This window comes from Bombyx mori, chromosome 1 (assembly GCF_030269925.1).
Source record: "Bombyx mori chromosome 1, ASM3026992v2".
NCBI classification, from domain to species: domain Eukaryota; kingdom Metazoa; phylum Arthropoda; class Insecta; order Lepidoptera; family Bombycidae; genus Bombyx; species Bombyx mori.
In genome coordinates, this window is record NC_085107.1 from 13,110,506 (window position 1) to 13,138,430 (window position 27,925).

Here is a 27,925-nt window from a genome sequence, read left to right on the forward strand (position 1 = left end):
AAGAGTATCAATATATTTAATATTTCCAATTTTAATTGCGCTTTAAAAGTACAGTTGCGCAGTTCTTAACGAACATTCTTGTTCGTTGGTGCAAATATTTCAATTTCATAGTTATATTCTTCCCCAATTTGAAGTCGTCATCTATATCGCGAAATACTTATTAGAAAACTATTTATATTTACCTACAGTACCTAATCCCGCATTGTCAAACACTACCAACATAACATATTCAACACATTTTGACGACCCCACGACGGAAACTGTAGCCAAAATCATAAATTATTCATATTCTGTAAACAACAATCATCGATCATATCCAGGTGTATGTGCAATTCGTACGCGTGCGTACACGGTAGCATATTCAACCTCATTATAATTAATATTTTTCGTTTTTAACTTCTACAAAGTAATTTCTTACATTTTTATTCAAAATTTAACGGTTTACGGTTTTTGTGTTTATTTTATCCCATGACCACGTAAAATAATTAACTTTAATACCATTATCTTTGTTTTTTAATTGTTAATTTTCATTTATTTTGTTTTACAATTTATCAGCTGTTTTATTGCTCTACAAAATCACTTATAATTGTTAAAAAAATGTACGGAGAAAAAATTGTCATTGTAGATCGTAACAGCTCTATGATCAAGCTCTCAAATGATCAAGGACCATGTGACGTCATCAGAATCGAAATAAATAACGTCAATATTGCTGCTTTAAATTTTGGTGTACACTATAGTTTAATACTTTATTCGGTATAAATGCTTCTACATTTTGTTTTACAAAAAAGGTAGATAAAAGCGTAATGCACAGCTGAGTTGCTAAGAAAGAACACTTTATTTACATACAGCAGGTTGTTTTTTTTATATATTTCTATTATATTTAATAGAAGGCACCGCTAAACTTGGAACTACATGTATTATGTATCACTCGAAATATTAAAAATAGAAGATAATTACGTTATTATGCTTTTGAATGTCTATTGTGAAGATTAAAATTCTTTAAAGTAATCAATCAATTAAAGCAAGGAATCATGTATTTAAATACAAAACTTAAAAAAAATTGCTACACTGAATGTCGTCATAAGTCAATAGGAATCTGTCAGTCTTTAGCTTACCTTTTTCTGGAGACGTTTTCAAAGGATTTGTTTGAAATGTGGGTTACTAAAATTATTGAAAATTTTCGAGGCAGGTTAGAGGAGGATTACTTCTTTACGGTAATCTCTATACACTGTATACACTGTCATTAAGGGGTTGGGTTACGCTTGATAATTCGGAGTAGATTCCGGCATTTTTTTTATTCAAGAATTTATTTTTAATGACCATTGGTAACAACTTTTGTATAAAAACTAAGATGATAGGTATCTACGGTTTGTCCACTCGTATAACTAACATCTATAAGTGAATTTATTAAAAAAAATATATAAGTATCTATGTCAGTCTCTGGTACCCAGTCTCTGGTACCCATAACGCAGGGAATCTTAAATTGGGGCCGAATGACCGTGTGTGATGTGTTTCCAGTATGACTTTTAATCATACTTTTCTCTTGTACTAGTATCCATTCTAACCCATAGATATTGCATACGAGTCTAAAAGCCAGAGATTGAATTACAATAAATTTCGATGTTGTTCGAGGTTTGGTAAATAAGATATGAACTGCGCGATTAAGAAACATCACCACACCTGTGACTAAATTACAGTTATTTTATAACTATATAGGTTTTTATTTTGAAATGACATCACACCTGTATTCTAATTAAGATAAAGTATTGCTGAATATATAAATAAATAAATAAAGTGCTGTCGTCTCGTCATCAATAATTGAGTTGCCCACTGAGTTTCTCTCTTCTCTGTGGGTCGCGTTTGCGATCCGGTGGTAGATTCGGCGAAGCACTGTTCTTGCACTATTCTTGCTAGAGTTGGTGTTATCAATTCTCTCAGGTTGAGCCCGTGAGCTCACCTACCGGTCCGCGCGTAGTTGGAATACCTAACCTCTTATACTACCAACGACTAGGTTGGGAAAAAACTTAGGCTACCAGCCCATAAATAGGAAAAAAGTATTCATTGATTACGTAAGCCGTTCGAAATGGCGTGTGAATGGAAATGTATAAAATAAACTCAAAATTAAACAGGATTAATTAAATGAATTAAAGTAGTTTTAATTATGTTTACTACGACTTACGACTTTATGACTAGCGAAAACTGAAAGGAAATACTATTTATTTGCCCTATTTTATATGTCCTTTAAAACAAGTATCATTGAAATTGAACTAGGCTCGACACTAGATGTTTGAAGGACTTAGTCTCTAATATTACGCAGTCCACATATTTCAGGTACAACAAAGGTATGTTGACTCCATATTTGTGTTTTATCTTAAATCAATTGGTTATCAAATCTAAAATCACAGAATCAAATCGTTCAGAAATTATTAATTAGAAGAAACCACGCAGAGCCAGCGGTGATGATAATTATGAATTAAAAGTATGTACTTTACGTCTTATGACGTCACTCTCGTTATATGCGTGGGAAAGAGATAGTGAAAGTTCGTTTTTCTTGTGACATATTATCCATATTATACTAAATGCAATCAAAACATTTTCTGAAACTGTTTTTTAAAAAAAAGGTAATCTTTTGAATTATTTCTTTTGATTGACTGTAACATAAAACACAGTGTAGTTAATAAAATAGCACTCATATTATCATCCGCTGCATAGATACCTTAAATTCATTTTGGAAAATTAGCTTGTTCGAAAAATTTGCGTCTCGTACCATTTATTCAGCGAATGTAAGGCTCAAAATCAAAATAAGTGTATGGATATATATATTATGGAATTTAACATATTCACTATACAAGTAACTAGTCAATCGTGCGTAAATAATCGCCGTCGAACACTTTTGTATTTATTTGAAATATTTATTTCTCAAGTTCTTCATCGTCTGATTTGTGACAGAATTAAATTACATCACCGATATGTTGAATGGAATTACCAATAGGAATGATTAGAGTTATTGCACTTAAAGATACGAAGCCTATTACAAATTGGGGCATCTAACGAATAGGTATTGTTTGTTAATATTATTGTGAAAAGCGCCATCTATCGCCAAGAATGATGATGAACTGGCCTGCAAGGCATCAATGTTGTCAAACAGTTATCGTTTGATTTGTGAAAGAATTAAATTACATTACCGATATGTTAAATGGAATTACTAACCTTAGGAATGATTAAAGTTATTGTAGTTACATATACGAAGCCAATTACATCCGACAATTGAGGCATCTAACGAATAAGTATTGTTTGTTAATATTATTGTGTAAAGCGCCATCTATCGCCAAGAATGATGATCACCTGGGCTGCCGGGCGTTGATGCTGTCGAATCATTTAACATCGAGTCCTCGGCGTCGTCGTCTTCGTTCTTCAAATGCTCGGCAGGGTGACGACAGAACGGACAGTGGCCTTTCACTACCAACTGTATTTCATAATCCTCCAAGTAAAACAGCTGAAAAATATTATAACATTAATCTGAAGAAGTTGACGGTTTTAATCTTCTAGGACTGTTCAAAATTAAAACCTATCGGGATATATTTCTGCATACCGATTACAGCTTTATAATATTAATAGAAAAAAAGCTACGATTTGCATTAGTTTTCAGTAGGTTGAAATACGAGCAATATGTTGTGAATAGTTATGCATATGTGTTTGTTTTCTGTACGCGATTTCGTATTTTGTGTACTCATTCTTGATTTTCATGTGTATATATGTACATATCCAATGAACACAGGTCACGCTTTACTGTGAAAATCGTTAACTATACGAAACAGTTGCCGGGTATGACAATTACGAATACATCAGAAAATGAATCACCGAAATCGATTGAGATGTTCTCTAGCTACGTTCCGTTATACATAAAGCAATAGATTTTCATTTATACTAGTGGTTCCACAGTAGTCGAAATTCGACTATAATTAATTGAAATTATAAGTTTGAACCTTATTAAGGTTGTACTGTCAATGACTTATACTTCTATAATCACAGATTTTGCGAAGACTACACTATAGATAAATAATATAAAATAATATTTAATTATTAACCTATTATCTATTCGACCACAGAGTAATAACAAAAGATTGACAATAAACATAGAGTATATATATGTATGGTGTGTATGTGTATGTCAAATACATGGTAGTGTGTGTAATGTCCTTTTTATTGAATTAATGTATTATTAATGCATAATTTAAAAAAATATTAGCATTCTGCGCTCCTTCTCTATATTCTCTATAAGTGTGGGAAGTTTCATACTCCTCCGTACGAGCAATTTTCCTGGAAAGGGATACAAAGTGTTTGCTTCACGTATTAATATATAGATAGACGAGATTCGCAATAAAATTTATGATTACGTTTTGACAGTTAGAGCATGCTGTAGCCGGAAGTTCGGGTAGCATATTCCTGAAATACAACGGTTGAAAGAGATTTCTTTTAACTATGACAACACTGGCCGGGCTTAACTGCATGAGGTTGCCTCTGCTGCACACAACTACGCCTTCGTCTTCCTCCTGTAACAACATTTTAGTACTGAAACCAGCTTTATCGAAATAAAATTAGTTTATTAATATATACTGTCCTAAGCTAGGACCGAAATGGTGCAAGTTAATTGAACTTATATTCGGCTGGTACGTGAAAATGAATTGAACTTATATTCGGCTGGTACATAAAAAATTATTGAAATTATATTCGGCTCAGTACGTGAAAATTAATTGAACTTATATTCGACTGGTACGTGAAAATTAATTGAACTTATATTCGACCGGTACGTAAAAATTTATTGAACTTATATTCGGCTGGTACGTGAAAATTAATTGAACTTATATTCGGCTGGTACATGAAAATTAATTGAAAAGATGACCAAAAAAAATATTTTTATTAATAAACATATTTCAGACATTACCTTTTTTTTAGTAAAATTTCAGTTTTAATTGAAGTTATTAAAGGTGTTTTGAAAAGCATAAACCACTAAGTAACTATTAATATTTTGAGAAGTGTAATTCACACAGAGCGACTTCCATCGACGCTCAATTTACGTGCTGGTCGTGTTAACAAATATAATTTTTTCCAAATTTCAAACACAAAACGCTTTTTCTATAAGACACTCTAAATATATGTAATGAAAGCTTTTTATTCCTAGGTATTTTTTGAAGGAATTCCTAAACGACGCGTATCTTTTTCGATTTAAATCAGCATGTCATAACTATCAGCCTATCGCTAAGCTATTTTCATGTACCAAATACTTAAGATTAAAGTGCGTATTATTCACTAAATGCAATTCGTAATACTTGACTAACCTCTTCGACTTTATCGAGAAAGGGGTCATTAGAATCGATTTCGTGGTCTATGCGTAATATTTCGGCGTCGCTAGTATTTTGTTCGTCCTTAACTTCAGGCAGTGGAGTCCTTTCTATCAAATCAAAGGCTTCCTCGTGTGTTATTCCTTCAGCGGGCTTGAACTGAACGAGGGGTAGTACTTCTGTAAAAAAGTTTTAAAAAAGACTTTCATGTATTTTAAAAAAATACACAGACTTATTCGTGCCTGGATATGTTTTAGTATTTGCATGTCGCCTTTCAAATATAATTTTGGTATTTTTTTGTAATTATTTGTATTATAATATCCATTTCTAGTTTTTTTTTTATTTTATTGCTTAGATGTGTGGACGAGCTCACAGCCTACCTGGTGTTAAATGGTTACTGGAGCCCATAGACACCTACAACGTAAATGCGCCACACACCTTGAGATATAGTTCTAAGGTCTCAGTATAGTCACAACGGCTGCCCCACCCTTCAAACCGAAACGCATTACTGCTTCACGGCAGAAATAGGCGGGGTGGTGGTACCTACCCGTGCGGACTCACAAGAGGTCCTACCACCAGTAATTACGCAAATTATAATTTTGCGGGTTTGATTTTTATTGCACGATGTTATTCCTTCACCGTGGAAGTCAATCGTGAACATTTGCTGAGTACGTATTTCATTAGAAAAATTGGTACTCGCCAGCGGGATTCGAACACCGGTGCATCGCTCGATACGAATGCACCAGACGTCTTATCCTTTAGGCCACGACGACTTCAACTTACGACTTCGACTTAGTTCGGAGTGTTCCGTTTTTTTTTTAATAAAGACTGTACATAATATATATTAATTGATAAATAATAGATACTTTTCATAATCTAGAAGCTCGTGAATTTTCAAAGATCAAAGGATCTCATCTTCGACGCCCGTTGATGGCTGATTCGCGAACTTATGAACACCAAAAATCACATTTAATATGTAGAAACGTTGACAAAGTTTTTGTGTTTTGGAAACTAATAATTTTACGTTGTAATTCATCGACCACAAAAACAGATTACTGTATGTTTGCCACTCGAAAAAATGTGGTTGTAAACTAAATCTTATTTATTTAATATTCTGGATGTTTTTGTGTTACGATCTACAAGTGCTTCATCAATTTCTACGTAAATCTCAATTTTGTATTGAGATACACTGTTTTTAAATAAATGCGGCTTGTCGAAATAAGTTATTAAAATTAAAACTTGGTACGCGCGTGGATTAAATACATTTTAGTCTAACCGTGTGTTGCCAGGGAATGTACTAAGCTGTGGTGACAGTGCGGACATCTAGCGGCACAGAGGGGAGGCGCGTGTCTTCTACAACGCCAGCACAGTGGCGCCACCTCGTCATCTCGAGCCTCGCTGCCACTACTGGCACGAGTCTTCAATATAAGTAACTCGACGCTCTCCTGTTAAACAAATTCTTGTATAGACCAGATAGTTGTGACCGGCGGTTCCGCCGGCGTTACATTTAAAATATATCACCACTTTCAGTGTGTAATTAGTAACAAATTTATATTATAGAGATATAATTAGTATGAGTTATAATGATTGTTTTATTAGTGCATATTAATATTCATTATCAAAATAAAAAACTAAATGAGTGGAACAGAAGAAAACTAAGTACGTTTTAGACTTACCTGAAATTTTTGTGGTATTTGAAGTCCCAATATTTTGTCTAGCATTTGTCGTGCTAGGCCGTGAGCACTCAGGGCTTTCGCTTGCTTAGCAAGACATAGATACAAACAGCTAAATTATTCTGTTAAGGATCTAAGACTTTTAGGTGGGAAAGCGACGAGCGAAGTTGCGTGAATTGTTTTATTTTGTTAAATTAGCGTTTTTTAAGTTTAAATGTATAAAAACGGTAGTCTATTATCTGTTTAGCATCTGTGAACATATACAAGTGTGGGAAAGTAAACAAAACCGCTGAACGTGATTTCTGAGGTTCGTCCGAAAATTCCAATGAACTCTCCGTAAATAACCACATTTTACTAAGACTTGTTTCACTTATTGATTACATCCCTATTGATTAAAATCTCAAATTAACCAACTTTATCTCATTTCCCTTTATATCATTCTGCATATGTACACATAAAAGAATATGACAATGTATGTATTTAAAATAGCTGAAGATTTTTATAAAATCGACTTCAGCAACAATGGAATAACAAAAAGTCAACTGTCATTCTTAATAAGTTAAGAATTAATCGTTATTCTTGAAATATTAAAACTTATAGAGGACTAGGAGACGGTCATACGAGGTCTGTTATTAAGTCGTTAGTGAAGATCGCAAACGTGGATGCGGCGACCCGTCTTGACCTGTATCGAATACTGTCGCATCTTCGAAATGAGAACGTATAAGTCGGTGTTTCCCAACACGAGGCACTCACATCACAAGGGCGCAATTTGATAATTAAGGGGGGCCGCAATCGCACTAAATTAATATAGAAAATCTGTATTAAAATTATTTTGAATTTAAATTTCAGTTTTTTATTATATATTTTGAAATATTACTTACAGTGTTTCGATAACAATTATAGTAACCGGCAAACATCGTGAGCAAATGACCTTGACTGCGCAGAACCGAATTTTAGATCACTTTGGTGGTGAGGGTGAGGCGCGACGGCAGGGAAATCGTATCGAGCGCGTTATTGGTAGATCAGTCGAACCTTGCGTCCCGCACCGCGCCTTCGTTCCGCTTGCTCCCAAAAGTACGCTTGCGTACAGTGAAAAGTCTATCGTTATTAATCGTTAAGTTATATTTTGTTATAATTGCTTGTTGACTTTGTTGCCATTGCTATTTGTTGAGTGTTTGTTGATTTTTTATAAAAAATACACTATGCCGCGACAAACTGGTGTAGTATTCAAAAGAAAGGGTAGAAAAATTGTGTACGACGTATATTGCTTCATTATAAAACAGGGGAAGAATGATATTATGGAAAAAGTAAAACAGACTTCGGAAGCAACAAAAACATCAGTGAGTACTGTTAGGTGCATTATTAACGAAGCTAAAGGCTCTGGCTTGCTCATCGTGCTTGGGACTCCGGGTAAGAAAAGATCAGGGAAGAAGAAAGTTACCAGAATGGATAGTTTCGTTCAATCTGTAATAAAAAGATGTAATCATAATAACTACATAACAAGCAGCGAAACTCCGTACCGTAGAAAGGCTTCGAAAATTTTAAAGAAGATATACATTTTAATGGCTCGGAATGAAGTTTACGACGAATTATGAAAGAGCTAGGCTTCAGATGGAAAAAAAACCAGAAAATAATCGGAAGCTGGTAATTGAAAAAAGTAACATTCGATTACTACGAATCGAATATCTTCAAAAAATAATTAATTATAGACAAAAAAGAAGATCGAACCGACCGAGTCGTAAACTACACCGATGAGCCCTATGTCGACTTATCACGATGATGGCGACTCGGGTGATGAAAACAGGATGATGATAATGGTCAAGATTATGATAACGAAAAAAAATTACAAATACCAGCTTCGCTTCAACTGAACGAAGACCTGGCAAGAGCTCTAGTTTTGACTGAATAGAAGGAATATCTATTTTACCCCAAGATTAAATTATTATAATTATTAACCTATATTTTTTGTTGATGTTCTAATAAATATGATGGCGTTAACGATATTTCTGTTTAGCACGTGCAATAGGAGTGACTCACACAAGCCAGGTGCGCCGGCCGTGTCGTTCGACTCACAAACAACAGGTGCAACAGAAGTGACTCATAATAAGCCAGCTGCGCCGGCCAGTATAAAAAGGCGGTACGTGCCTCGCAATGAACATTCGTTGGACTGCGTTTGCCCGGTGCACTTACTATATCCTTGTTACGTTGTGTGATTCAGTGACTGTTGTACGTACTGGTTAAAGTTGGACAAGTATTAAAGTGAATTGTTAAGATAACATATTGTTGATTAAATCAGAAATCAAAGGTGACTTCGTTTTACTTGGTGTTCAACAAGATAATATCTACCCTCAAGCTTACAAATATATAAATAAATACATATGTTGATTTTAATAATTTAATTGCATTATGACGCAGAGTAAATAATGTTTTTGCATGTGAGTGTACCATGCGCAAACTTACCCCCACTACGTCAACAAATGCTCAAGAAGTTTTCCGGCTATTATACTTAGTGATTTCTTCCTAAAACCTATCATTTATGTTTCGTAAGTAAACAAATCAATAGTCTAAGGTAAAAAATTATGTATGGGGGGCATAAACATTTTTGAAATATTACAGTGGTGCATGTCACAAAAAAAAGGTTGGGAAACACTGGTATAAGCACTTCGCGGTTTGTTAACCATCGAGGTGGGATGTAGTAGCTCATGCTTCATGCTTAGATAGACAGTGTCGCCTCGTGTACGGTTCTGACGGTGTCTAAGCCGCGAAAACCAAAAGATATGTAAAGGATACAACATAGATACTCCGGGGGGTGCTTCCCCGTCCAGCAGGGCAAGGATGTAGCGAGCTGCGTTCAATAACGTCTCGGGCTGGCTCAGAGAGAACGGTTCGTGAACGCATTTATGCACCGAATCGTACGCGTGGTATATACGTGCATGACGCTCGTTGTACTCGTATTGGTTGAGGCTCTTCTGACGTTCCCTGGGATTACAATTTTTTTTTTAAATTGGTTTGGAAACCGGTATAATTTTTATTTTTTTTGCTTAGGTGGGTGGACGAGCTCACAGCCAACCTGGTGTTAAGTGGTTACTGGAGCCCATAGATATCTACAACGTAAATGCGCCACCCACCTTCAGATATAAGTTCTAAGGTCTCAAGTACAGTTACAACGGCTGCCCCACCCTTCAAACCGAAACGCATCACTACTTCACGGCAGAAACAGGTAGGGTGGTGGTATCTACCCGCGCGGACTCACAGGAGGTCCTACTACCAGTAAACGGGTTACGGTGCAGTTACGAGAACCCATAGGCAGTACGAGATGAATACCGCCACCGACAGACCCCTCCCACCCGTCAAGGGTCTATTCCTCCAAACCGGTATGCTTCACTGCAGAAAGAAACAGGATGATTGCACCTAAACTTACGAACATACAATACGCCCTACTGCCAATATTTTTATCTACTTTCATTTCAGTTTATTTCAACTACTAATCAATTTGAAAAAAATCAACTTGGATTAACAAAGCATTTAGCAAAGTATGTAATAATAAAATTAAGATTTGACTAAAGAACAAGAATCCAGAACATTAAATAATAATATTTAAAAAAAAACACACTAGAAGCAAATACCAATTTAAAAAGACCAATTCGAAAGGTTCAAAATCTATACTAATATATAAATCTACAGTGGTTTTTACGGATGTTCCATTATAACTACTGAACCATTCATCCGATTGACTTGAGACTTCGGATCCATGTAGAAAATACATGTACTTAATGGATAGGCTAATATTTATATGAGTACTCCCTACAACAGTTGCGGGGGCGTTAATGATGAGAATCTCTGAGTAAGAAATAATAATGTTAATTTTAAATGCCCAGCGAAGCGGACGGGTACAGCTAGTCATGTATATTTTAATTTGGCTCAGTAAGATCGAGACAAGCGTATACTAACTTGCCGCTTAAACTAGATGCGGTGTCCAAAAACTGCGAGGCCAGTAAATGATGCAGGTAGCCCGCGTCGCTAAACCGCTCCTCGGTAACGGCGTTACCAACTAGTATCGTAAACACGCGCATCGCCGTCGCGGTCTCGCCGGCCATGTGATACGCTAAAGGATTCAGCGACCAGACGAAATAAGTAACGAATTTGGGTTCATTTCGTTTACAGCAAAAACAAAAAAAATTATAAGTACACATTTATTGTATCAGAGATTAAGATCATGATGCACAGTGAAAAGAAACTCGGCAAAGTTATTTTTTTCCTACCTAATGCTATTACAGCGTAACCTTAACTAGTAGGTGAGCTCACGGAGCGCAAACCTGACGACGTTGCTAACACAAACCCTAGCAAGAGCCGTGCTTCGCAGAATCTACCACCGGATCGGAAACGCGACCCACTGAGAAGATCCGGCGAGAAACTCAGTGAGCTGTGTCTGTGGGTTAATTTACTCGTCGAGCCCTTCGTCGCAAGCGACGGGTTCGGCGTGAACGATGACCGGTGCTTGAGGTATCTAAAAACACCGTTAGTGGATCAGGAGGATCCAATATGACGTGTTTTGGGTGACGTCGACTACTTTCCATTCTGTCCGCAGGATCGGGAATAGTATTTTATTGAGAAAATGTTAACAACGTTGATGATTAAAAAAAAACACTATTTTCATTTTAATTTGTTATAACACCACAAGCTCGTTAATCTTTATAGAATTGTCGTATCGACTCCGATCGATTTCGATGAAATCTTCAGAGATATCTTCAGATTGACCTAACAGGTAATCCTTAGAGTTTGGTAGCGATCGGATTGAATCGAATCAAAGATTGGTCACTAATGTGGGGTAGATTTGACAAGTAACTATTAAAAAAACATGTCTCTATAAAAACAGAGGATAAAAAGGTACCGAACTGTTTTACTGGTTTACCTTTTTGCGCTTCGATGAATTTGTTTTCCTGCGCCATCTTATGTGCGTACGGTAGGTACACGTCGCGTTTGCACTCAGATTGTTCACGGGCTAGAGAGAAAGCTCTCGACCATTCGCCCGCGGCCACCGCTAGCTGAGCAACTTTTCTGAAAGCGTCCGTCGTGTTAGATAGACAGTTACCGAAGCGCACGAACGCCGTATTGTAGAAGCAGCCATGGACTTTGAAACATGAAGACCAAGTCTATAATAGTCTATATAAAGGCTGTCTCGTGAACTTCAAACCTGAACACGTGACTGCTTCGCCATGTGCCGCGGCTTAGCTGTGCTGGCTTTCAATAATAAACTATAGTCGAAGAAATACGTTCAAATACCAATGACAATAGACAAACACACAAACATTCATCAAAAGTATAATAATACCTACCACTAATAATACAAGTCACTAGTAGGCGTGATATTCCAATCAATAAATATTTTTTTCTTAAAGATATTATTTGGGTGCCACCTCTCGTACATTGATAGTACTATGTTAAGAACGTTCACACGGCAAGAACTACATAGTTTCAACTGAATCGAATAAGTCACACACAAAATTTAACATAATTGAGAATGACAAGAAAGAAGGTTGAAAATTTTTGGTTTCTTTTAAAATAATGCATTTTTATGCATTTGCTTATTTTTCAATCTAATAAAATTAAACACTAATAATAATAATAAAAAACCACGGATTTAAACGTGTTCAATGTTACTGAGTAGAGAGAGAGAAACATCATAGACTTAAACTATTAAGAGGCGCGAAATTTAAAATTAGAAGTTACATTCAACAACTTTGTTAGGAGGTTTAGTTTTCTTACTCACCGTTTGTATGGAACGATAATATTTAATTAATTGTGTAGCGCAATCAAAACATACGTGTAATCTCCTAATCGCTGGTACACATCAGCGGAGGTTGCCAACTCGCCCGCTTGCTCCAATGCTTCCGCCACGTAGCGCAACGACTCGCTCGAACCCTTGTCCAGTTTTCGCGCCAATTCTATTAACCTTCAAAAAATACTATGTTTATAATCTTGCGTTAATTGAATGCTTTAAACTAAAAATAATATTATTATAATAACTAGCTTTACCTGTCCGCTTCGCTGAGCATTTAAAATTAACATTATTATTTCTCAGCCCCACGAAGATTCTCATCATTGACGCCCCCGTAACTGGTGTAGCGAGTACAACACTCATATAAATATTAGCCTATCCATTAAGTACATGTATATTCTACATGGATACCAAGTTTCAAGTCAATCGGATGCATGGTTCAGTAGTTATATCGGAACATTTTTGAAGTCGTCGTGGCCTAACGGATAAGTCGTCCGATGCATTCGTGCTGAGCGATGCACCGGTGTTCGAATCTCAGGCGGGTACCAATTTTTGTAATGAAATACGTACTCAACAAATGTTCACGATTGACTTCCACGGTGAAGGAATAACATCGTGTAATAAAAATCAAACCCGCAAAATTATAATTTGCGCAATTACTCGTGGTAGGACCTCTTGTGAGTCCGCGCGGGTGGATACCACCGCCCTGCCTATTTCTGCCGTGAAGCAGTAATGCGTTTCGGTTTGAAGGGTGGGGTAGTCGTTGTAACTAAAACATGAGACCTTAGAACTTATATCTCAAGGTAGGTGGCGCATTTACGTTGTAGATGTCTCTGGGCTCCAGTAACCACTTAACACCAGGTGGGCTGTGCGCTCGTCCACTCATATAAGAAATAAAATAAAACAAAAAAAAACCATCCGTAAAAACCACTATAGATTTATAGTATTTTATAGTGACTAGCTGACTTGGCAGACTTCGCATTGCCTTGATCGATAAATAAAAGACCTAAGCTTTTGTATAAAATAAACTTAAAACAAAAAAAAGGAATCCGTCCGACCCCCCACATCTAAGTAAAAACAAAATTGTTTGTTTTTATATAATTCCGAGCATTTTCATATTTTTCTCGAGTTTTAGCGAGACTAACGAACAGCAATTCATTTTTATGTATATAGATTATGTTATCTATATAGATCAGCGGTCGGGGAACCGGGGTAAATTACCCCAAATGGGGTAAAATTAAATTTTGGGGGGTAAAAATGAAACTTTTGTGAGTAAAAAGTATATATTGAAGTGAAACTTCTACAGAATCGTTGTGATTTCAAACTCGATGAAACGAAATGAAACGAAACGAAAAAACATTTTTTTTTTTTTTCAAATTCAAAATTATCATAAGGGGCTACAATATGAAAGATGCTAAAAAGAAGCGATTTTCGCCGGATCTTCTCAGTGGGTCGCGCTTCCGATCCGGTGGTAGATTCTGCGAAGCACTGCTCTTGCTAGGGCGGTGTTAGCAATTCTCCGGTTTGAGCCCCGCGAGCTCACCTACACAAGCTAGGGTACGCTGAAATAGCCTCTCAAGGCTATCAGCATAGGTAGGAAAAAAAAAAAAAAAAAGAAAAAAAAGAAGCGATTTCGTTTTTTTTTTGTTCCTCGCCATGGGGTAATATCAATTTACACAAAAACATTTTGGGGTAATAATTAAAAAAGTTCCCCGACCGCTGATATAGATAGTATAGGTAATATAATAAATTGTTGGTTTTACGAGTGAGCGCTATTTAAATATTAGTTTGACGTACATGTCACGTCGTCCGGTCTCGGCCATCAGCTGCGCTGCCCTCTTCACGTCGCCAGCAGCGAGGTACATCTCAGCGGCGGCCCGGGGTTCGTTCACGTGCCTGGCCCATTCAGCACGGCGTCTCGTTAATGCCGCTAAACCGTCCCCCTCACCGACGTATTCCTGTAATTAGTAAATTCGAGCTAAAACTTTATTCACCGTAGATGTGAGGAGTTCTAGATACTCGTTCATCGTGCAGTTCAACTGTGTTTTGATAATTTATTTTTATTCGAACAGCACGTCAGTTATTTTCTAAAAATGTACGCTGTGACTATTTTAATATAAATATTATTTACTAGCTGTACCCGTCCGCTTCGCTGGGCATTTAAAACTAACATTATTATTTCTCACCCCCACAAAAATTATCATCATTAACGCCCCCGCAACTCGTGCAGGGAGTCCAACACTCATATAAATATTAGCCTATCCATTAAGTAGGTACATGTATTTTCTACATGGATACCAAGTTTCAAGTCCATCGGATGCATGGTTTAGTAGTTATAACGGAACATCCGTAAAAACCACTGTAAATGTATATATTAGTGTAGATATTATAGATTACTCTTAATTTTTTTGCTTATAGTCAAAATATTTTTTACGATTTCAGCGGCATTTTTGAATCGTCACGACATTACCATCATTTCGGAGTGCAGGCTCATTCATAACTGAGAGCTAAGAAACTAAGAACCTGCTCTTTTTCAGATACATAATATATCGAGAGGTGAAAGACCATATGATTTAAGCGACATTTCGCTTAACACGCGACATTTATCATTGTAATTAAAGGTGCATTTTATTTCGTATTACCATCAACAGTTCAATGTTTTTAATTGAACTTCAATTTAGTTTACCTGATTCAAATAGCTGAAAAAGTTTTATGTTATGATAAATTTTTTTTCAAATTTTACACTTTAAATGGCTCTCTCTCCTGTAAAGTTGCAAAAATGTCGCTTTAAGCAAGTATACTTTCACCCCTCGATGTGTATCGCACAGATAATTTACATAAATTTTACAAAACAGTTTTATTTATTGTTCGAAAGTATATCAGTACCTACATATTTATTATATTGCGTGCCACAATGTCGAGATGTCGGCAATTTTTATTTCATTGGATTATTACATGTTATCGACAAGTTTTAATTTTTTTTAAAGGAATTTTATTACCTGTATCTAAGACCTTTAAGGTCATGTCTTTATTGTTATGAAAAATGATAATGTGGAGTGAAATGAAATGAAATGAAGATGATTAATTTGAGATATTAATCAACTGAGATGAAACTAAATGAAATGAGAAGATATGGGATGAAATATAGTCTCAGTAAAATGGCGGTAATTTACTAAGATTCTTTCATTGGACTTTTTTGCCCACATTTGTGCACTTTCACAGATATTAAACAGTTAATAAACCACCGTTATTACACATTTAAACCTGAAGAAACACTAAATAGACAAAATAAAACAAATCACACAACTTCACTCCTCGCGTTCCCGCCAAAAAGTCCGATAAGTTTTAAAGATTAGTATTGGTGTTACCTGAGCTTTGTTGAACATTCTCAAGTCCACGTATAAATTGAGCGCTCGGTCGTCTCTGTCCGCGCTGTGGAAGGCCCGCGCGGCGTCCGTGTAGCGTCCGCGGTACGCCAGTATCTCGCCATGTATGACGTCACGTTTCTCGCCCGCATCGAAGCGCTCCTACAATATAAGAATGCTTGGTTTTAAATACAACTAGCCGTACTCGCCCGCTTCACCAGGCATTTAAAATAAACATAATTATTTATTGTCATTATTATTAGGGAGTCCAACACTCATATAAGTATTAGCATATCCATTAAGTACATTTTTTGTACATGTACATTTTCTACATGGATACAAAGTTTCAAGTCAATCGGATGCATGATTCAGTAGTTATAACAGAACATCCGTAAAAACCACTGTATATATTGGTATAGATTTATACAATTTTTATATTCAGTTACTGGGGAATGACTCATGGATATTTTTTGAGGTGTTAGCCTGAAATATTTGATCAACTACTGTATGCTGTCAAAGTTTTCTAATTTTAATAATAAATACTATTTTACCTGCAAATTATCGATCAGCGAAAGGAATGTAATATTTTCGCTTCTTTGGAATGCTTTTCTAGCAACTTCGAATGACATTTCTTCGAGGGCGGCAACACCGAGCCGCTCCCAGTCCGATGACGTCACACCTAGACACGCGACCGCATACGCTTCACTGTTTAAATAAACTTCATTAGTGTTTTCAATTTTTTTGTTATTGTTTACTTTTTGACACTAATTTAAAATCGATTATCTATCTATCGATTATCGATTACGAAATAAACATCGGTTAAAATATTTTCAACAGTTATCCTTCATTCTACAATTTCTACATTTTCTATTGAAAACTATACGGTAAACAGTCACTATCATAATAGAATGAAAATTTCATTTAAAATTTAACTAACGTTCTGCATCGAACGGCCTCAAGATAACCAGATATGATCCTCTGCTATATAAAAAACAATACAAAAAACTTACACATCCAAGCACGCAATGTAAACAAAACGAATTAATACTTACTTGAAGAGTTTATGTTCAATGTATTGGTGTACAGCATGTGACAAAGGTACGTTAATAGTTTGCATCGAATTCGCTTGAAGACAAAACACTCGTCCACCCTGTAGATGAAATAATCGAATTTGGTATAAATACTTTTCTAATAATACGCAAAATTACGTAAATATCGATTAAAAGCGATCAATTAAAGATAAATTAATTTTTCATGAAAACGTATAACAATAAAATCATATTAATCATTTCCGAGTCGACCGTCTTAGGTATTTTCACATGAAGCAGTGCTGCAGTCTATAGGAAGGTTTTCCCTTTAATTGAAATTCAATTGCACCAATTGGTCATAAGGTGTTTTGTAAGCCCCCAACAAGTATATCCCATGCAGCAGCACATGAGTTTCTCGCCGGATCTTCTCAGTGGCTCGCGATTCCGATACGATAGTAGATTCATTCGCGAAGCAATTGCTCTTGAGTTGTTAGGTATCCTTCGGAGGCGCTCGGGCAGTTGTTAGCAAATCCCACCCCATCTAGCTGAGCCTTTGCTCCGCCCACCTGTCCTTGTGAAACTGGAAAGGCCTCCGGGCCACCAGTAATCTTTCAATCATAAAAAAAAACAAGTACAAGAAGACTTCGACCGTTCTGGTTTGAATGGTGTGACAGTCATTAAACAATAGAGCTGCGACTACGGCATCATGTAACAGAATGAGTGGCGACATTGCGATGTTCATGTCCGATGTGACAACAGCGAATCGACTCATCGCTTAATAGAAATAGTAATAAATCGCATATACCTGAAACCCTACAACTGATCCGATCAGAGGTTGTGTCGCAGAAGTAAAATGTCCGGCTTTGATCGACAGCGTACCACCGCCGGACAGGCTCAGTAGCTCGTCGCACCAAGAATTCCACGATACCGACGATACATTTTCTTCCTGTATTTCACATAATATTATGTCACTTAAAATACTAACCGATTTAAATTTGAAAGTGAAAATGTTCCAGATACAACAGCCACAAGATTAATATTACTTTTTTTGTATTATACACAACAACAGTGTTGTGAGACCTAAAAGACTAAAATATGATTAACAAAAAAAAAGAAAGCTAAGTTAGGCAATCCAGGAGGAGCTTAGTAACAGAAATCGTCATAATTACTTCAGTGCGGAACCTAGGGCACTGGTGACCTAAACGGCAGTCATTGTGTTAAACCAGTGAATAACAAACTCACAGTGTACTGTAGTTCTCCACTAGGTAAACTGTACACTCGACAAGTGGAAGCTTCATCGACTACGGAAAGGCATCCTCGTGAAGCGCTAACGTCTAAACAACGAACGCTCGCGGGCGTTTGAAGTATCATCATAGAAACACCGCTGTTCGGTTCCACTTGCCATATCTGGAATTTTAAAAAACACAGACCTACAAAAAAATGTCGAAATAACGAATGAATCGCATTAATCTTGACGGACTTCAAATTATGGAGATAGGTTCTCAGTTTAGAGCGTATATTTATTTACGGGTACATTTAAAATCCTTTCATAAAATTGTAAATATGTTAAGTAGGATGTTAATATTGTCAGCCATAAAGTTCAAATTTTTTAATTGTAAAAACTATGAATTGCTTACCTCTCCGTTCATAAGACCCAAAAGTAATACTTCCTCGAAACGTAAGGATGTGACTTTAACGTATCGTATAGGGGCCGGCATCGACCAGGATTTCGGTATTTGACGTCCTATCATTGAAAGTTTTGTATCCTGCAATTAAATTTCAGTCCAGTTTCCAGTTTAACCAGGGCAGGTGGGCGAGCAAGGGCTCAGACAGGAGGGGTGGGATTTGCTAACAGCTACCCGAGAGCCTCCAAAGGATAGCTAACGATTCAAGAGTAGCTACTTCGCGAATGAATCTACTACCGGATCGGGGTCGCGTCCAGCTGAGAAGATCCGGCGAAAAACTCAGCGGGCTGATGTTTAGACTAAGTTGCCCTTCGAACTCTTTGCCGAGTTCGACGAGTACGATTACCGGGGTCCTTAGTCCTAGTGTTAGAGCTGAAGGTGTTTAATACAAGGGTTATTGGATCTGATAATTCGTAAGGACGTGTCTAGAGCGTCGATGGTGACTGACGCCTGCGTCATCAGGATTCGGGGAAAAATTAAATGTATATTTGTATAGTATTGATTCATATTTCTTTCTCGTTCGCGCTAGTATTTTCTCTCTCTTTCTGATTGTAATCATAAAGGTTTTTTTGCCAAATTTATGCATTGTGATTGTAAGGATGTATGTACAGTAAAACGAGGCGATTAGATTTTTCTTACCTATGCTGATAGCCTTGAGAGGCTATTTCAGCGTTGCCCTAGCGTGTAGCTCTCGGAGCTAAAACCGGAAGTGAAATAGCACTGGTCAAATACACGTAGTATAGCGTATTGTGAGCACACTTATACTGCAGCCTTCACGTAATATTGTGTATGTGGTCCACAGCTTGTAAACAAATAAAAAACGTTCGCAAGGAAATACATATATTTAACTATCCCACTTGGTACTTTCTACTTTCACAATCTTTCAACCCTATAGTACTGTGGAAATTGTTCTCGAAAAACAAGTATAAATGTGTATCTGAGAAAACATTAAAGTATCATAGTATTATGCTGACGTTTCGAATTCTCGGGCTACCATAGTCATTGATAATTGCTTAACATTAGGGTACCGCTTATCTATCTACAAAGAAATAGGCAAAGACAAAAAAAACAAAACCATTTTTTCGTGTTTTCTCAATCGTTTTTTTTTGTTCTGTAGATACCTACGAACTTTAGTATTACCAATAGAAAAATTGGTAGTATTTAATTTATAATTATTTTTTCCAAGAATGACAGAACAGATTGGCCACTCTTTATTAAGTTATTAAAGTTATTAACAGAATTATAACTGAAATAAGTATATGTTATCCCTAACGTTTCAAAGGTATGGAACACAACGATCGTCTCACCCTACAGCGTACTCTTATTGCTAGAAGATTGCATGTTTAGCTTAAGTAGACCTTAAGGGCTCGCACAGTCAGTGTTTTAATCTATATATTAATACGTGAAGCAAAAACTTTGTATCCCTTTTTACGAAAATTGCGCGGTCAGAGGAGTATGAAATTTTCCACACTTATAGAGAATATAGAGAAGTGCACAATGCTAATCTTTTTTTAAAATAATGCATAAAAACATATTAAATCAATAAAGAAAACATTACACACACTACATAGCATGTATTTGACGCACACACGCATGCATACTATTTATTGTCAAACTTTTGTTCTTGACGTCTGTTGTCAAATTGAGAATAGATTAAATATTGTTTGTCTTTGTTAATATTTTTTATAGTGTAGTCTTGGCGAAATTTGTGATTATAGAAGCATAAAATACAATCATAACAGTGTACAAACTTACAATTCTAATAAATTACAGTCGAATTCGACTACTGCGGACCTCTAGTATCAATAAAAAACTAAGAGCAAAAATATTATTATGAATAGAAATCTTAAAATGTCAGTGATCATAAATGATGATTGTAATCTGTAGTCAAATTTCTATCGTTGAGCGAACACACATATAATAATATGATTAGGAGTCACACGAGAACGGCTCCGCCGATTTGGCTGCTTACTTTTTCATTGTGTTTGGAATTGTCATTTCAAAGTTTCTGAAGTGATTTTTTTTTAGCACGGTATTGATTTGAAACTCGATGAAACGGAAACAACATTCGATATAAAAAAAATATTTATGTTTATAGGGTTGAGTTAATAAGAGAATAAGACAAAATATTTCTGATAGCTCCACTTCTACAGACCATTGCAGAGCATTCTACAGAGCAGATAATTGCAAACCTTAAAAAAAAAAGTTTTTCGCCAGTATGTGAGAAAATGTTTCACATAATTATGATATTATAGTTAATATAAAATAAAAATAAAATACCTGACATAATAGCAATGAGTCACTGGTGGCCACTAATAGTGAACATTCAGATTTTTGGGGAAGTTTCTCTCTCACTCTGTACAGCATTCCCTCAACGTCGCCCTGCTCGTACACAACCACTCGTTCTGGTAATTGCACCTGTTAACACGAATTAAATTAAGATCCCGAGAAAACGTGACACAGGTCACGTCACTGTCATTCACCTGCTATGAACAGGCATTACCTATTAGGCCACGGTCGCTTCAGTTAGGCATAGAAGTTACAGCCGTAGTTACATTATAAAATCCCTTTTATTCGTCTATGTGCCAACTGAATGCCTGTTGATTCAACCTTGCCAAGCACATTAGACCGATGAAAAATTATTATCATCATCTCAGCCTATAACTCAGTCCACTGTTGAACATAGGTATCTCTAATTGATCTTTTTTTTTTTTTTTTTTTTTTTATGATTGAAAGTTTACTGGTGGCCCGAAGGCCTTTCCAGTTTCACCAGGACAGGTGGGCGAGCAAAGGCTCAGCCAAGAGGGGTGGGATTTGCTAACAACTGCCCGAGCGCCTCCGAAGGAGACCTAACAACTCAAGAGCAATTGTTTCGCGAATGAATCTACTACCGGATCGGAATCGCGACCCGCTGAGAAGATCCGGCGAGAAACTCAGCGGGCTGATGCATGGGTTAGGTTGCACGTCGACCTCTTTGTCGAGTTCGACGAGTACGGTTACCGGGGTCCCTAAGCCTGCCCCTAGTATTAGAGCTGAAGGCATCTAATGCAAAGGTTATTGGATCTGATGGATCCGTAAGGACGTGTCTAGGGCGTCGACGGTGACTGGCTCCTGCATGATCAGGATTCGGGGAGTAGTCAGCGGCGGCAACGATAAGGCGATTATCATGACGCATAGCCTTATCGAAGTATCGTTCCGACGCTGACTTCATGTATTTCCGAATTGATTCGAGGCCCAGGTCGTCGTGTAGGTCAACGTTCCTCACGAACCACGGAGCCCCGACAGCTAACCTGCAAAAGCGGGATTGTAGGGATTGGAGGGTGTCTATGTGTGTGCGGGCCGCGTGAGCGAACACCACACTCGCGTAAGTCATGACGGGCCTTATGCAAGTTTTGTAAAGTGTCACCTTGTTCCGAAGGGACATTTTACTCCGCTTACAGATCATGGGGTAGAGTCTACCGAGAATAAACGCGGCACGGTCACGGACTGATTTTATATGCGGGCGGAATGTCATCGATGCATCCAGGCTAACGCCCAGGTACTTGACCTTCCTGGCCCAGGGTATGGGTTGTCTAAAGAGAGTAATCGGGGGTGTGAGATTCCTCCTCCTAATCCGGGAGGAAATCCGTGTGGGTAATTGATCTCCAGTGCGGCCGGTCCGTTGCCATCTGCATCCAACGTGACCTAGCGACTTTCACTAGGACGTCGATTCATCTGGTAGGTGGCCGTCCCAGGATGAGAAATATTGAGTCTTAAATTAATATGATTAATTTAAAAAGCATACTTACGGCAAGTCGATGTTTATAAATTGCTATCTTCTGTACTCTGTCGTGACATTTAATCCGTACTTTATTACCGGTGGTGAGATGTTGTATTATAACATCGGTCATGTTCTCTCTATAAGCGTATCTCTCACGGTATAAACCATGCACAGTACTGAACACAACTTGATAGCACCAGAGCGTCCCGTCTTGACATGCCACAGCCTGTAAGGCAAATAATTTTTTGTGAAACACTTAATCGAAACTTATGCATTCCGGTTTGAAAAATATTATAATTTGAAGAAATGCATAGGTACCAGGATTTTTTTCACATAAACGAAAACTAGAGGATGACTTAGCTTTGCTATTTATTAATTTTTTGATTAATTGTGTTTTTTAGAAATTATATTTAATTACGAAATGTATTTCAATAAAAAAAATATGTTTATTATTATTATTATCGATAAAGTTGATTATTGAAAACACGAATAAAACAACATTTTCTGAAAATTAATCGTAGCTAGATCGATTTATCGCCCCTGAAATCGCCTGTATACTAAATTTTATGAAAATCGTTGGAGCCGTTTCCAAGATTCAGATTATATATGTATATATTATATACAAGAATTGCTCGTTTAAAGATATAAGGTAAAAACGCAACTTTTCAACAAAAGTTGACGTCCGCCACAAGAATTACTGTTATTCTTTTTAATTTCTATAAGTAGTATAAAGAAGGGCCGACACACAACATTATTGGCAATTTTACCCAATATTCCCAAATTTCATGTATACTGCTACGTTCGATCGTTTATCGTTATTGCAAGCAAGACAATAGGACATGATTATTTATAATTTCGTCATATTAACATACATCCACTGCCACATACTTATAAGCCACACCTTACCAACCAAAAAAAAATTATTTTAAAGTGAAATTAAGTTACAATTTAATTTAATTTTGACAGATATTTAAGCAGCATTTAACTTCCTATCAACGTTAGTGTTTGTGAATAAGTCACCGGTACATGTGTTGCAAATCAATTTATTCGAATTTACGTATACTTTTAACTTACAATATTATTGAAGGAGGGTGAAGGAGCTATTGCCCAAACCCAATCTTGAGAAGTTGTAATTATAGGCACTCCTTCTGCTGTGAGTATCGCCCATCCCCCCACACCACCAACGAGGATCAAAGAATCAAGTAACATAATAGAGACAGCCGCCATTCCTGAAAAAACATGTTGTACTTGATTTTCTAATATATCATATGTGTCGCAAAACCCAAGACAGATGTTTACTCTGGCGACTTCTCACACGATAGAACTAAAATAATAGTGGTTAAAACATTGTAGTTCTTCACCACGACCTTATCAGCATGCTTTGTAAAATATATGTTTGAATGGAAATTTAGAATTTATTTCAACTGACTGTTAAGCTCTTGAACACAACACACAACACCTTAAGCGCGATGAAGTCGCGGTGCTAACGAAGCCGAGGAGAATCAGCCAGCTACTCCTGCGTTATCTATACAGCGAGCTCATTAAAACATTTATGATTAAGTTAGGAAATTAACTAGCGAAGCGGAATTATGGACCGTTGCCCTTTCCACTTCAGAAACCGCTACACTCTATCCATTAGGAGATTCATGCTTTCATTTCATATACCCGTTATGGAAATCAATTCCCCCCAGTTCATTTAGATTTTAGGTGAAGGACATAAAGGCATCAGAACACTGGTGGTAGGACGTCTTATGAGTCCGCACAGGTAGGTACCACCGCCCTGCCTATTTCTACCGTAAAGCAGTAAGGTATTTCGGTTTGAATAGTATGGCATCCGTTGTACTGTAAAAACTGAGACCTTAGAACACATATTTCAAGATAGGTGGCGGCATTTACGTTGTAGATGTCTATGAACTCTAATAATCACTAACACCAGGTGGGCTGTGAGCTCGTCCACTCATCTAAGCAGTAAAAAATAGAGAGCTAGTATGAAAAAGTTTGCACAAAGTATTAAATACATAATTATTGTGTCTACAATAGATTGGGGGGAATAGGGACGCTTTTCAATTCCAACACAAATTTTCAGAGCGTTTATCTTAGGGTAATTAATCCCAATAAAATTGAAATTAAAATGGTTGCGGAGGTTAAAATTTTCATATAAAATACATTAACATAGTTCATTAAAAAATATACATTAAACTTAAAAAACTAGCTTGACCTGATCCACCTCGGCTTTTGGGGTGAATCAGGGCATGTATGGGGACAATAGAGTTTTCGATAGGGCTGGTACTGTTTAGTTGTTAGATAGATTCTTACCTTTAGGTATTTAACTTTTCAATATCTATAATCAGTTACAAATGACTATGACCAAATTAAGCTATGTAATATTCTTAAGCACTAAATAAAAGTTATTTTCAATTCAACAAATTTAAATCTCAAAAAGGCATTGTGACAACCCAGATTTGTCCCTATTCTACCCAATACCGTCTTTACCATAAGGGCACACGGGGCCCGTGCCCAGGGCCCCCATTCTCAGGGGGCCCCGAAAGACCGACAGTTTCTCTCACACGTTTATTCTCAAAACATTTTTTCGGGCACATTACACTTTTTTCACAAATCACTATAATAGAAGATTTTGCTCAACAGAAATCCCGAAAGAAACCGTTATCGAAATTGTAACCAAAAAACCAGCAGCATTCTAATATCATTAATAACATATTATATCATACTGTATTTGATTACCTATAATAAATGGTCATACTCAGTAAAAAAATGTTATTATAATTCGCTTTTTTTACTTTCCAAAAGGGCCTCAAATTCTTGTGTGCCCAAGGGCCCCATCCTAGTTTAAGACATCCCTGATTCTACCCCTAGTTCCTATTCCCCCCAATCTACGGTACTAGTTTAAATGTGGCATCTGATGAAGTCTATAAAAAATTACAATTTCTATTTCTATTGATTAAACTAGTTTGTTTACCATTTTTATTGTTTTAAATACAATAGTTAATTTTCATTCTTAAGCCAGATCACATATGAATCATTGATACGAGTCATAAAACCAATGGGTAAAAGTAATGACAAGGGCATAGCTGAGGATTGCCTGATGGTCGGGATCCTTTTTTAATTTCATTTTATATTAATGACATTTTGAGGTGTAAATATGCATATTACCAATATTTCTTTCTTTTAGTGTTTGCTGACCCTGTATTGTATAAAAAGAAAGTGTTTCATTCCAATCAGTGACAAGTAAAGTCATTTTTGAGAAGGCAACCGCCCAAACTGCAGCTTCTCTCAGAATTCGTTGTATTTCATTGCCTACCTAAAAAAAATATTGGTTTAGCAAAAATAAAACACATAAAATTATAAAAGCTATTAAAAACACTAAGAAACTAGGACAATAGTACATTGAATCTACAGTTAGAAATCTCAACAGCTACCAGTTGTACTAAAAATCATTGAGTAATTGCTACAATGCATATTTCAATGAAGTAATTTAAAAAAAAAAATTATAGGAAGAATTATTAAGAGCTATATTTTTCAGAAGTAAATTTAAATACAAGGTAAGTGTGCTTAATTCAACATATTTTATAGACTTTAATAAAATCAAAATAGTGAACAAATAGATTACTTACTTTATCCCTAAAAGTTACAGCACCACTTGCTAAACCAATTACCAGATATTGCCCATTTGGTGACCAAGCACAACTTGTTATTCTCCCAGAAACTTTATGTTTCTGAACAGCTTTTATGTCCATTGACCAGAAAGCAAAATCAGAAATGGCACATGAGGCCAAATGAAATGTTACAGGGTTGTAGGCGAGACACTGTATTGCTTCACTGTGTCTAAAAGAGAGAAAAAAAAAACAAAAAAAACTCTTTGAAGGACACAATATAGCAACAAAAAATAATCATGATCAATAAAATACATTGTGCTTGAATAATATTCAGAACACTTTTATCTACAATGAGATGAAACAAAAATTTACAACTATCCCATGTTTCAATATCTGGAAATTTCATTACCCCGAATCACTGCAAATTCTTAACTAAACATTACTCATCTGCCAAGTAAATATAATCAACTAACGAATATTTCAATATGCCTTCCATTTTTGATGTCCAAATAATAACATTCCTGTCAGCACTACCACTTGCAAATTTCTTGCCATCTCCACAATAAGCTACAGCATGAACTGCCCCTTTATGGGCCTGCAGCAGTTGTAGAAGAGATCCATCCCTAGGATCATAAACCATAACCTTCTCTCCAGCTCCAACTACCAGCTGGCTTCCATCTGGACTGAAGCATAATGTGTGGACACTGAAATAATTAATTCCAACTGTAAAACTCGTTCACAAATAATGCTTTCCGAGCCTATTGAGTAAATCATGAGTCAATCATGAGTATAGTCATATCATGTTGATTGCGACTTCTGTTGAGTTCAAGATGTTAACTTTAATGTAATAATTATGTTTTTGTGTGTATTAATTGTTTATATTAGGTTTATCAATTAATGATTTTTATTTATTTTAAAGTCAAAGTTGTTACACGATTCATACCTAGAAAACTCAATTTTGTCAGCTTCGTGAATTTTATTTACCCATTTTGGTAACGTTCTCATTTTTGTTTATCGGTGGTAAACTACAATGTGAAAAAATTGTAATCCTAAAAACAAAATTTCTACTTAATTTAAGCTCGGTTTAGGTACTTTATTTTTTGAAACTGTATAGAATGAGTCTTATACTTTTATAAATGTACCGTACCGTACGTAGCCGTAGTGATACGTACATACAAACAAAGTTGTATTTAGATTACATAAAATTGTTTATTATTTAAAAGATTTTTTTGTCTCCATAGGACACTAGATAGGCAAAGGAAACATAGGTTATTACTTCAAATATTTGTTACAAAAGATTTTCATATAAATGATTAGTAAATGGAGCGAAATTAATTAAAATAAAACAACACCGTATTTTTTGTAGTAGTTAGATTTACTAAGGATTCAATGGACTTTTGTTGTAGTTTGAATATGTAAGTAATGGCAGGCAACACTTAACACTTATAAGGTTACAGTTTTCGAATATTGGAACGCTTAAGTATTTAAATATTTAAAACAGATGATTGTCTTCTCTTCAGTGAAGACAATGACTTCTCATCTAGACACGGACAGTGCAACATCTTAGGGTTTTATAAAAATAAAATATTGTAATGGTGTAATAGTGCACAAAGTGTTTGCCTATATAAATTATACTAACCATGAAGCAGAGTTGTTTTTAAATAGCCCCTCACCTCCAG

General features: G+C 36.2%; 2 protein-coding genes across 2 annotated transcripts in view; one reads left to right on the top strand and one right to left on the bottom strand.

Annotated features, from left to right (window-relative positions):
- Nucleotides 1-8,298, top strand: part of LOC134199213 (uncharacterized) — a 65,693-nt gene extending 57,395 nt beyond the window's left edge. Inside the window, exon 4 of the transcript XR_009973599.1 lies at nt 6,632-8,298. The gene's annotated coding sequence lies outside the window, so the exon portion shown is untranslated. The remainder of the gene's footprint in view (nt 1-6,631) is intronic.
- Nucleotides 720-27,477, bottom strand: LOC101738179 (intraflagellar transport protein 122 homolog). The gene is made up of 24 exons (XM_038012411.2): nt 27,394-27,477; nt 27,190-27,295; nt 26,720-26,950; nt 26,265-26,475; nt 25,804-25,951; nt 23,707-23,861; nt 22,661-22,858; nt 21,153-21,290; nt 18,825-18,953; nt 18,430-18,594; nt 17,993-18,133; nt 17,212-17,309; nt 16,711-16,864; nt 16,163-16,321; nt 14,592-14,752; nt 12,840-12,968; nt 11,928-12,073; nt 10,967-11,120; nt 9,806-9,994; nt 7,019-7,127; nt 6,619-6,787; nt 5,340-5,521; nt 4,398-4,553; nt 720-3,496 (listed from the first exon to the last, which is right to left on the bottom strand). The coding sequence occupies exons 2-24, from the start codon at nt 27,249-27,251 to the stop codon at nt 3,323-3,325; spliced, it is 3,558 nt and encodes a 1,185-aa protein (XP_037868339.1). The 5' UTR covers nt 27,252-27,295; nt 27,394-27,477; the 3' UTR covers nt 720-3,322.
- Between the last annotated feature and the right edge of the window lie 448 nt (nt 27,478-27,925).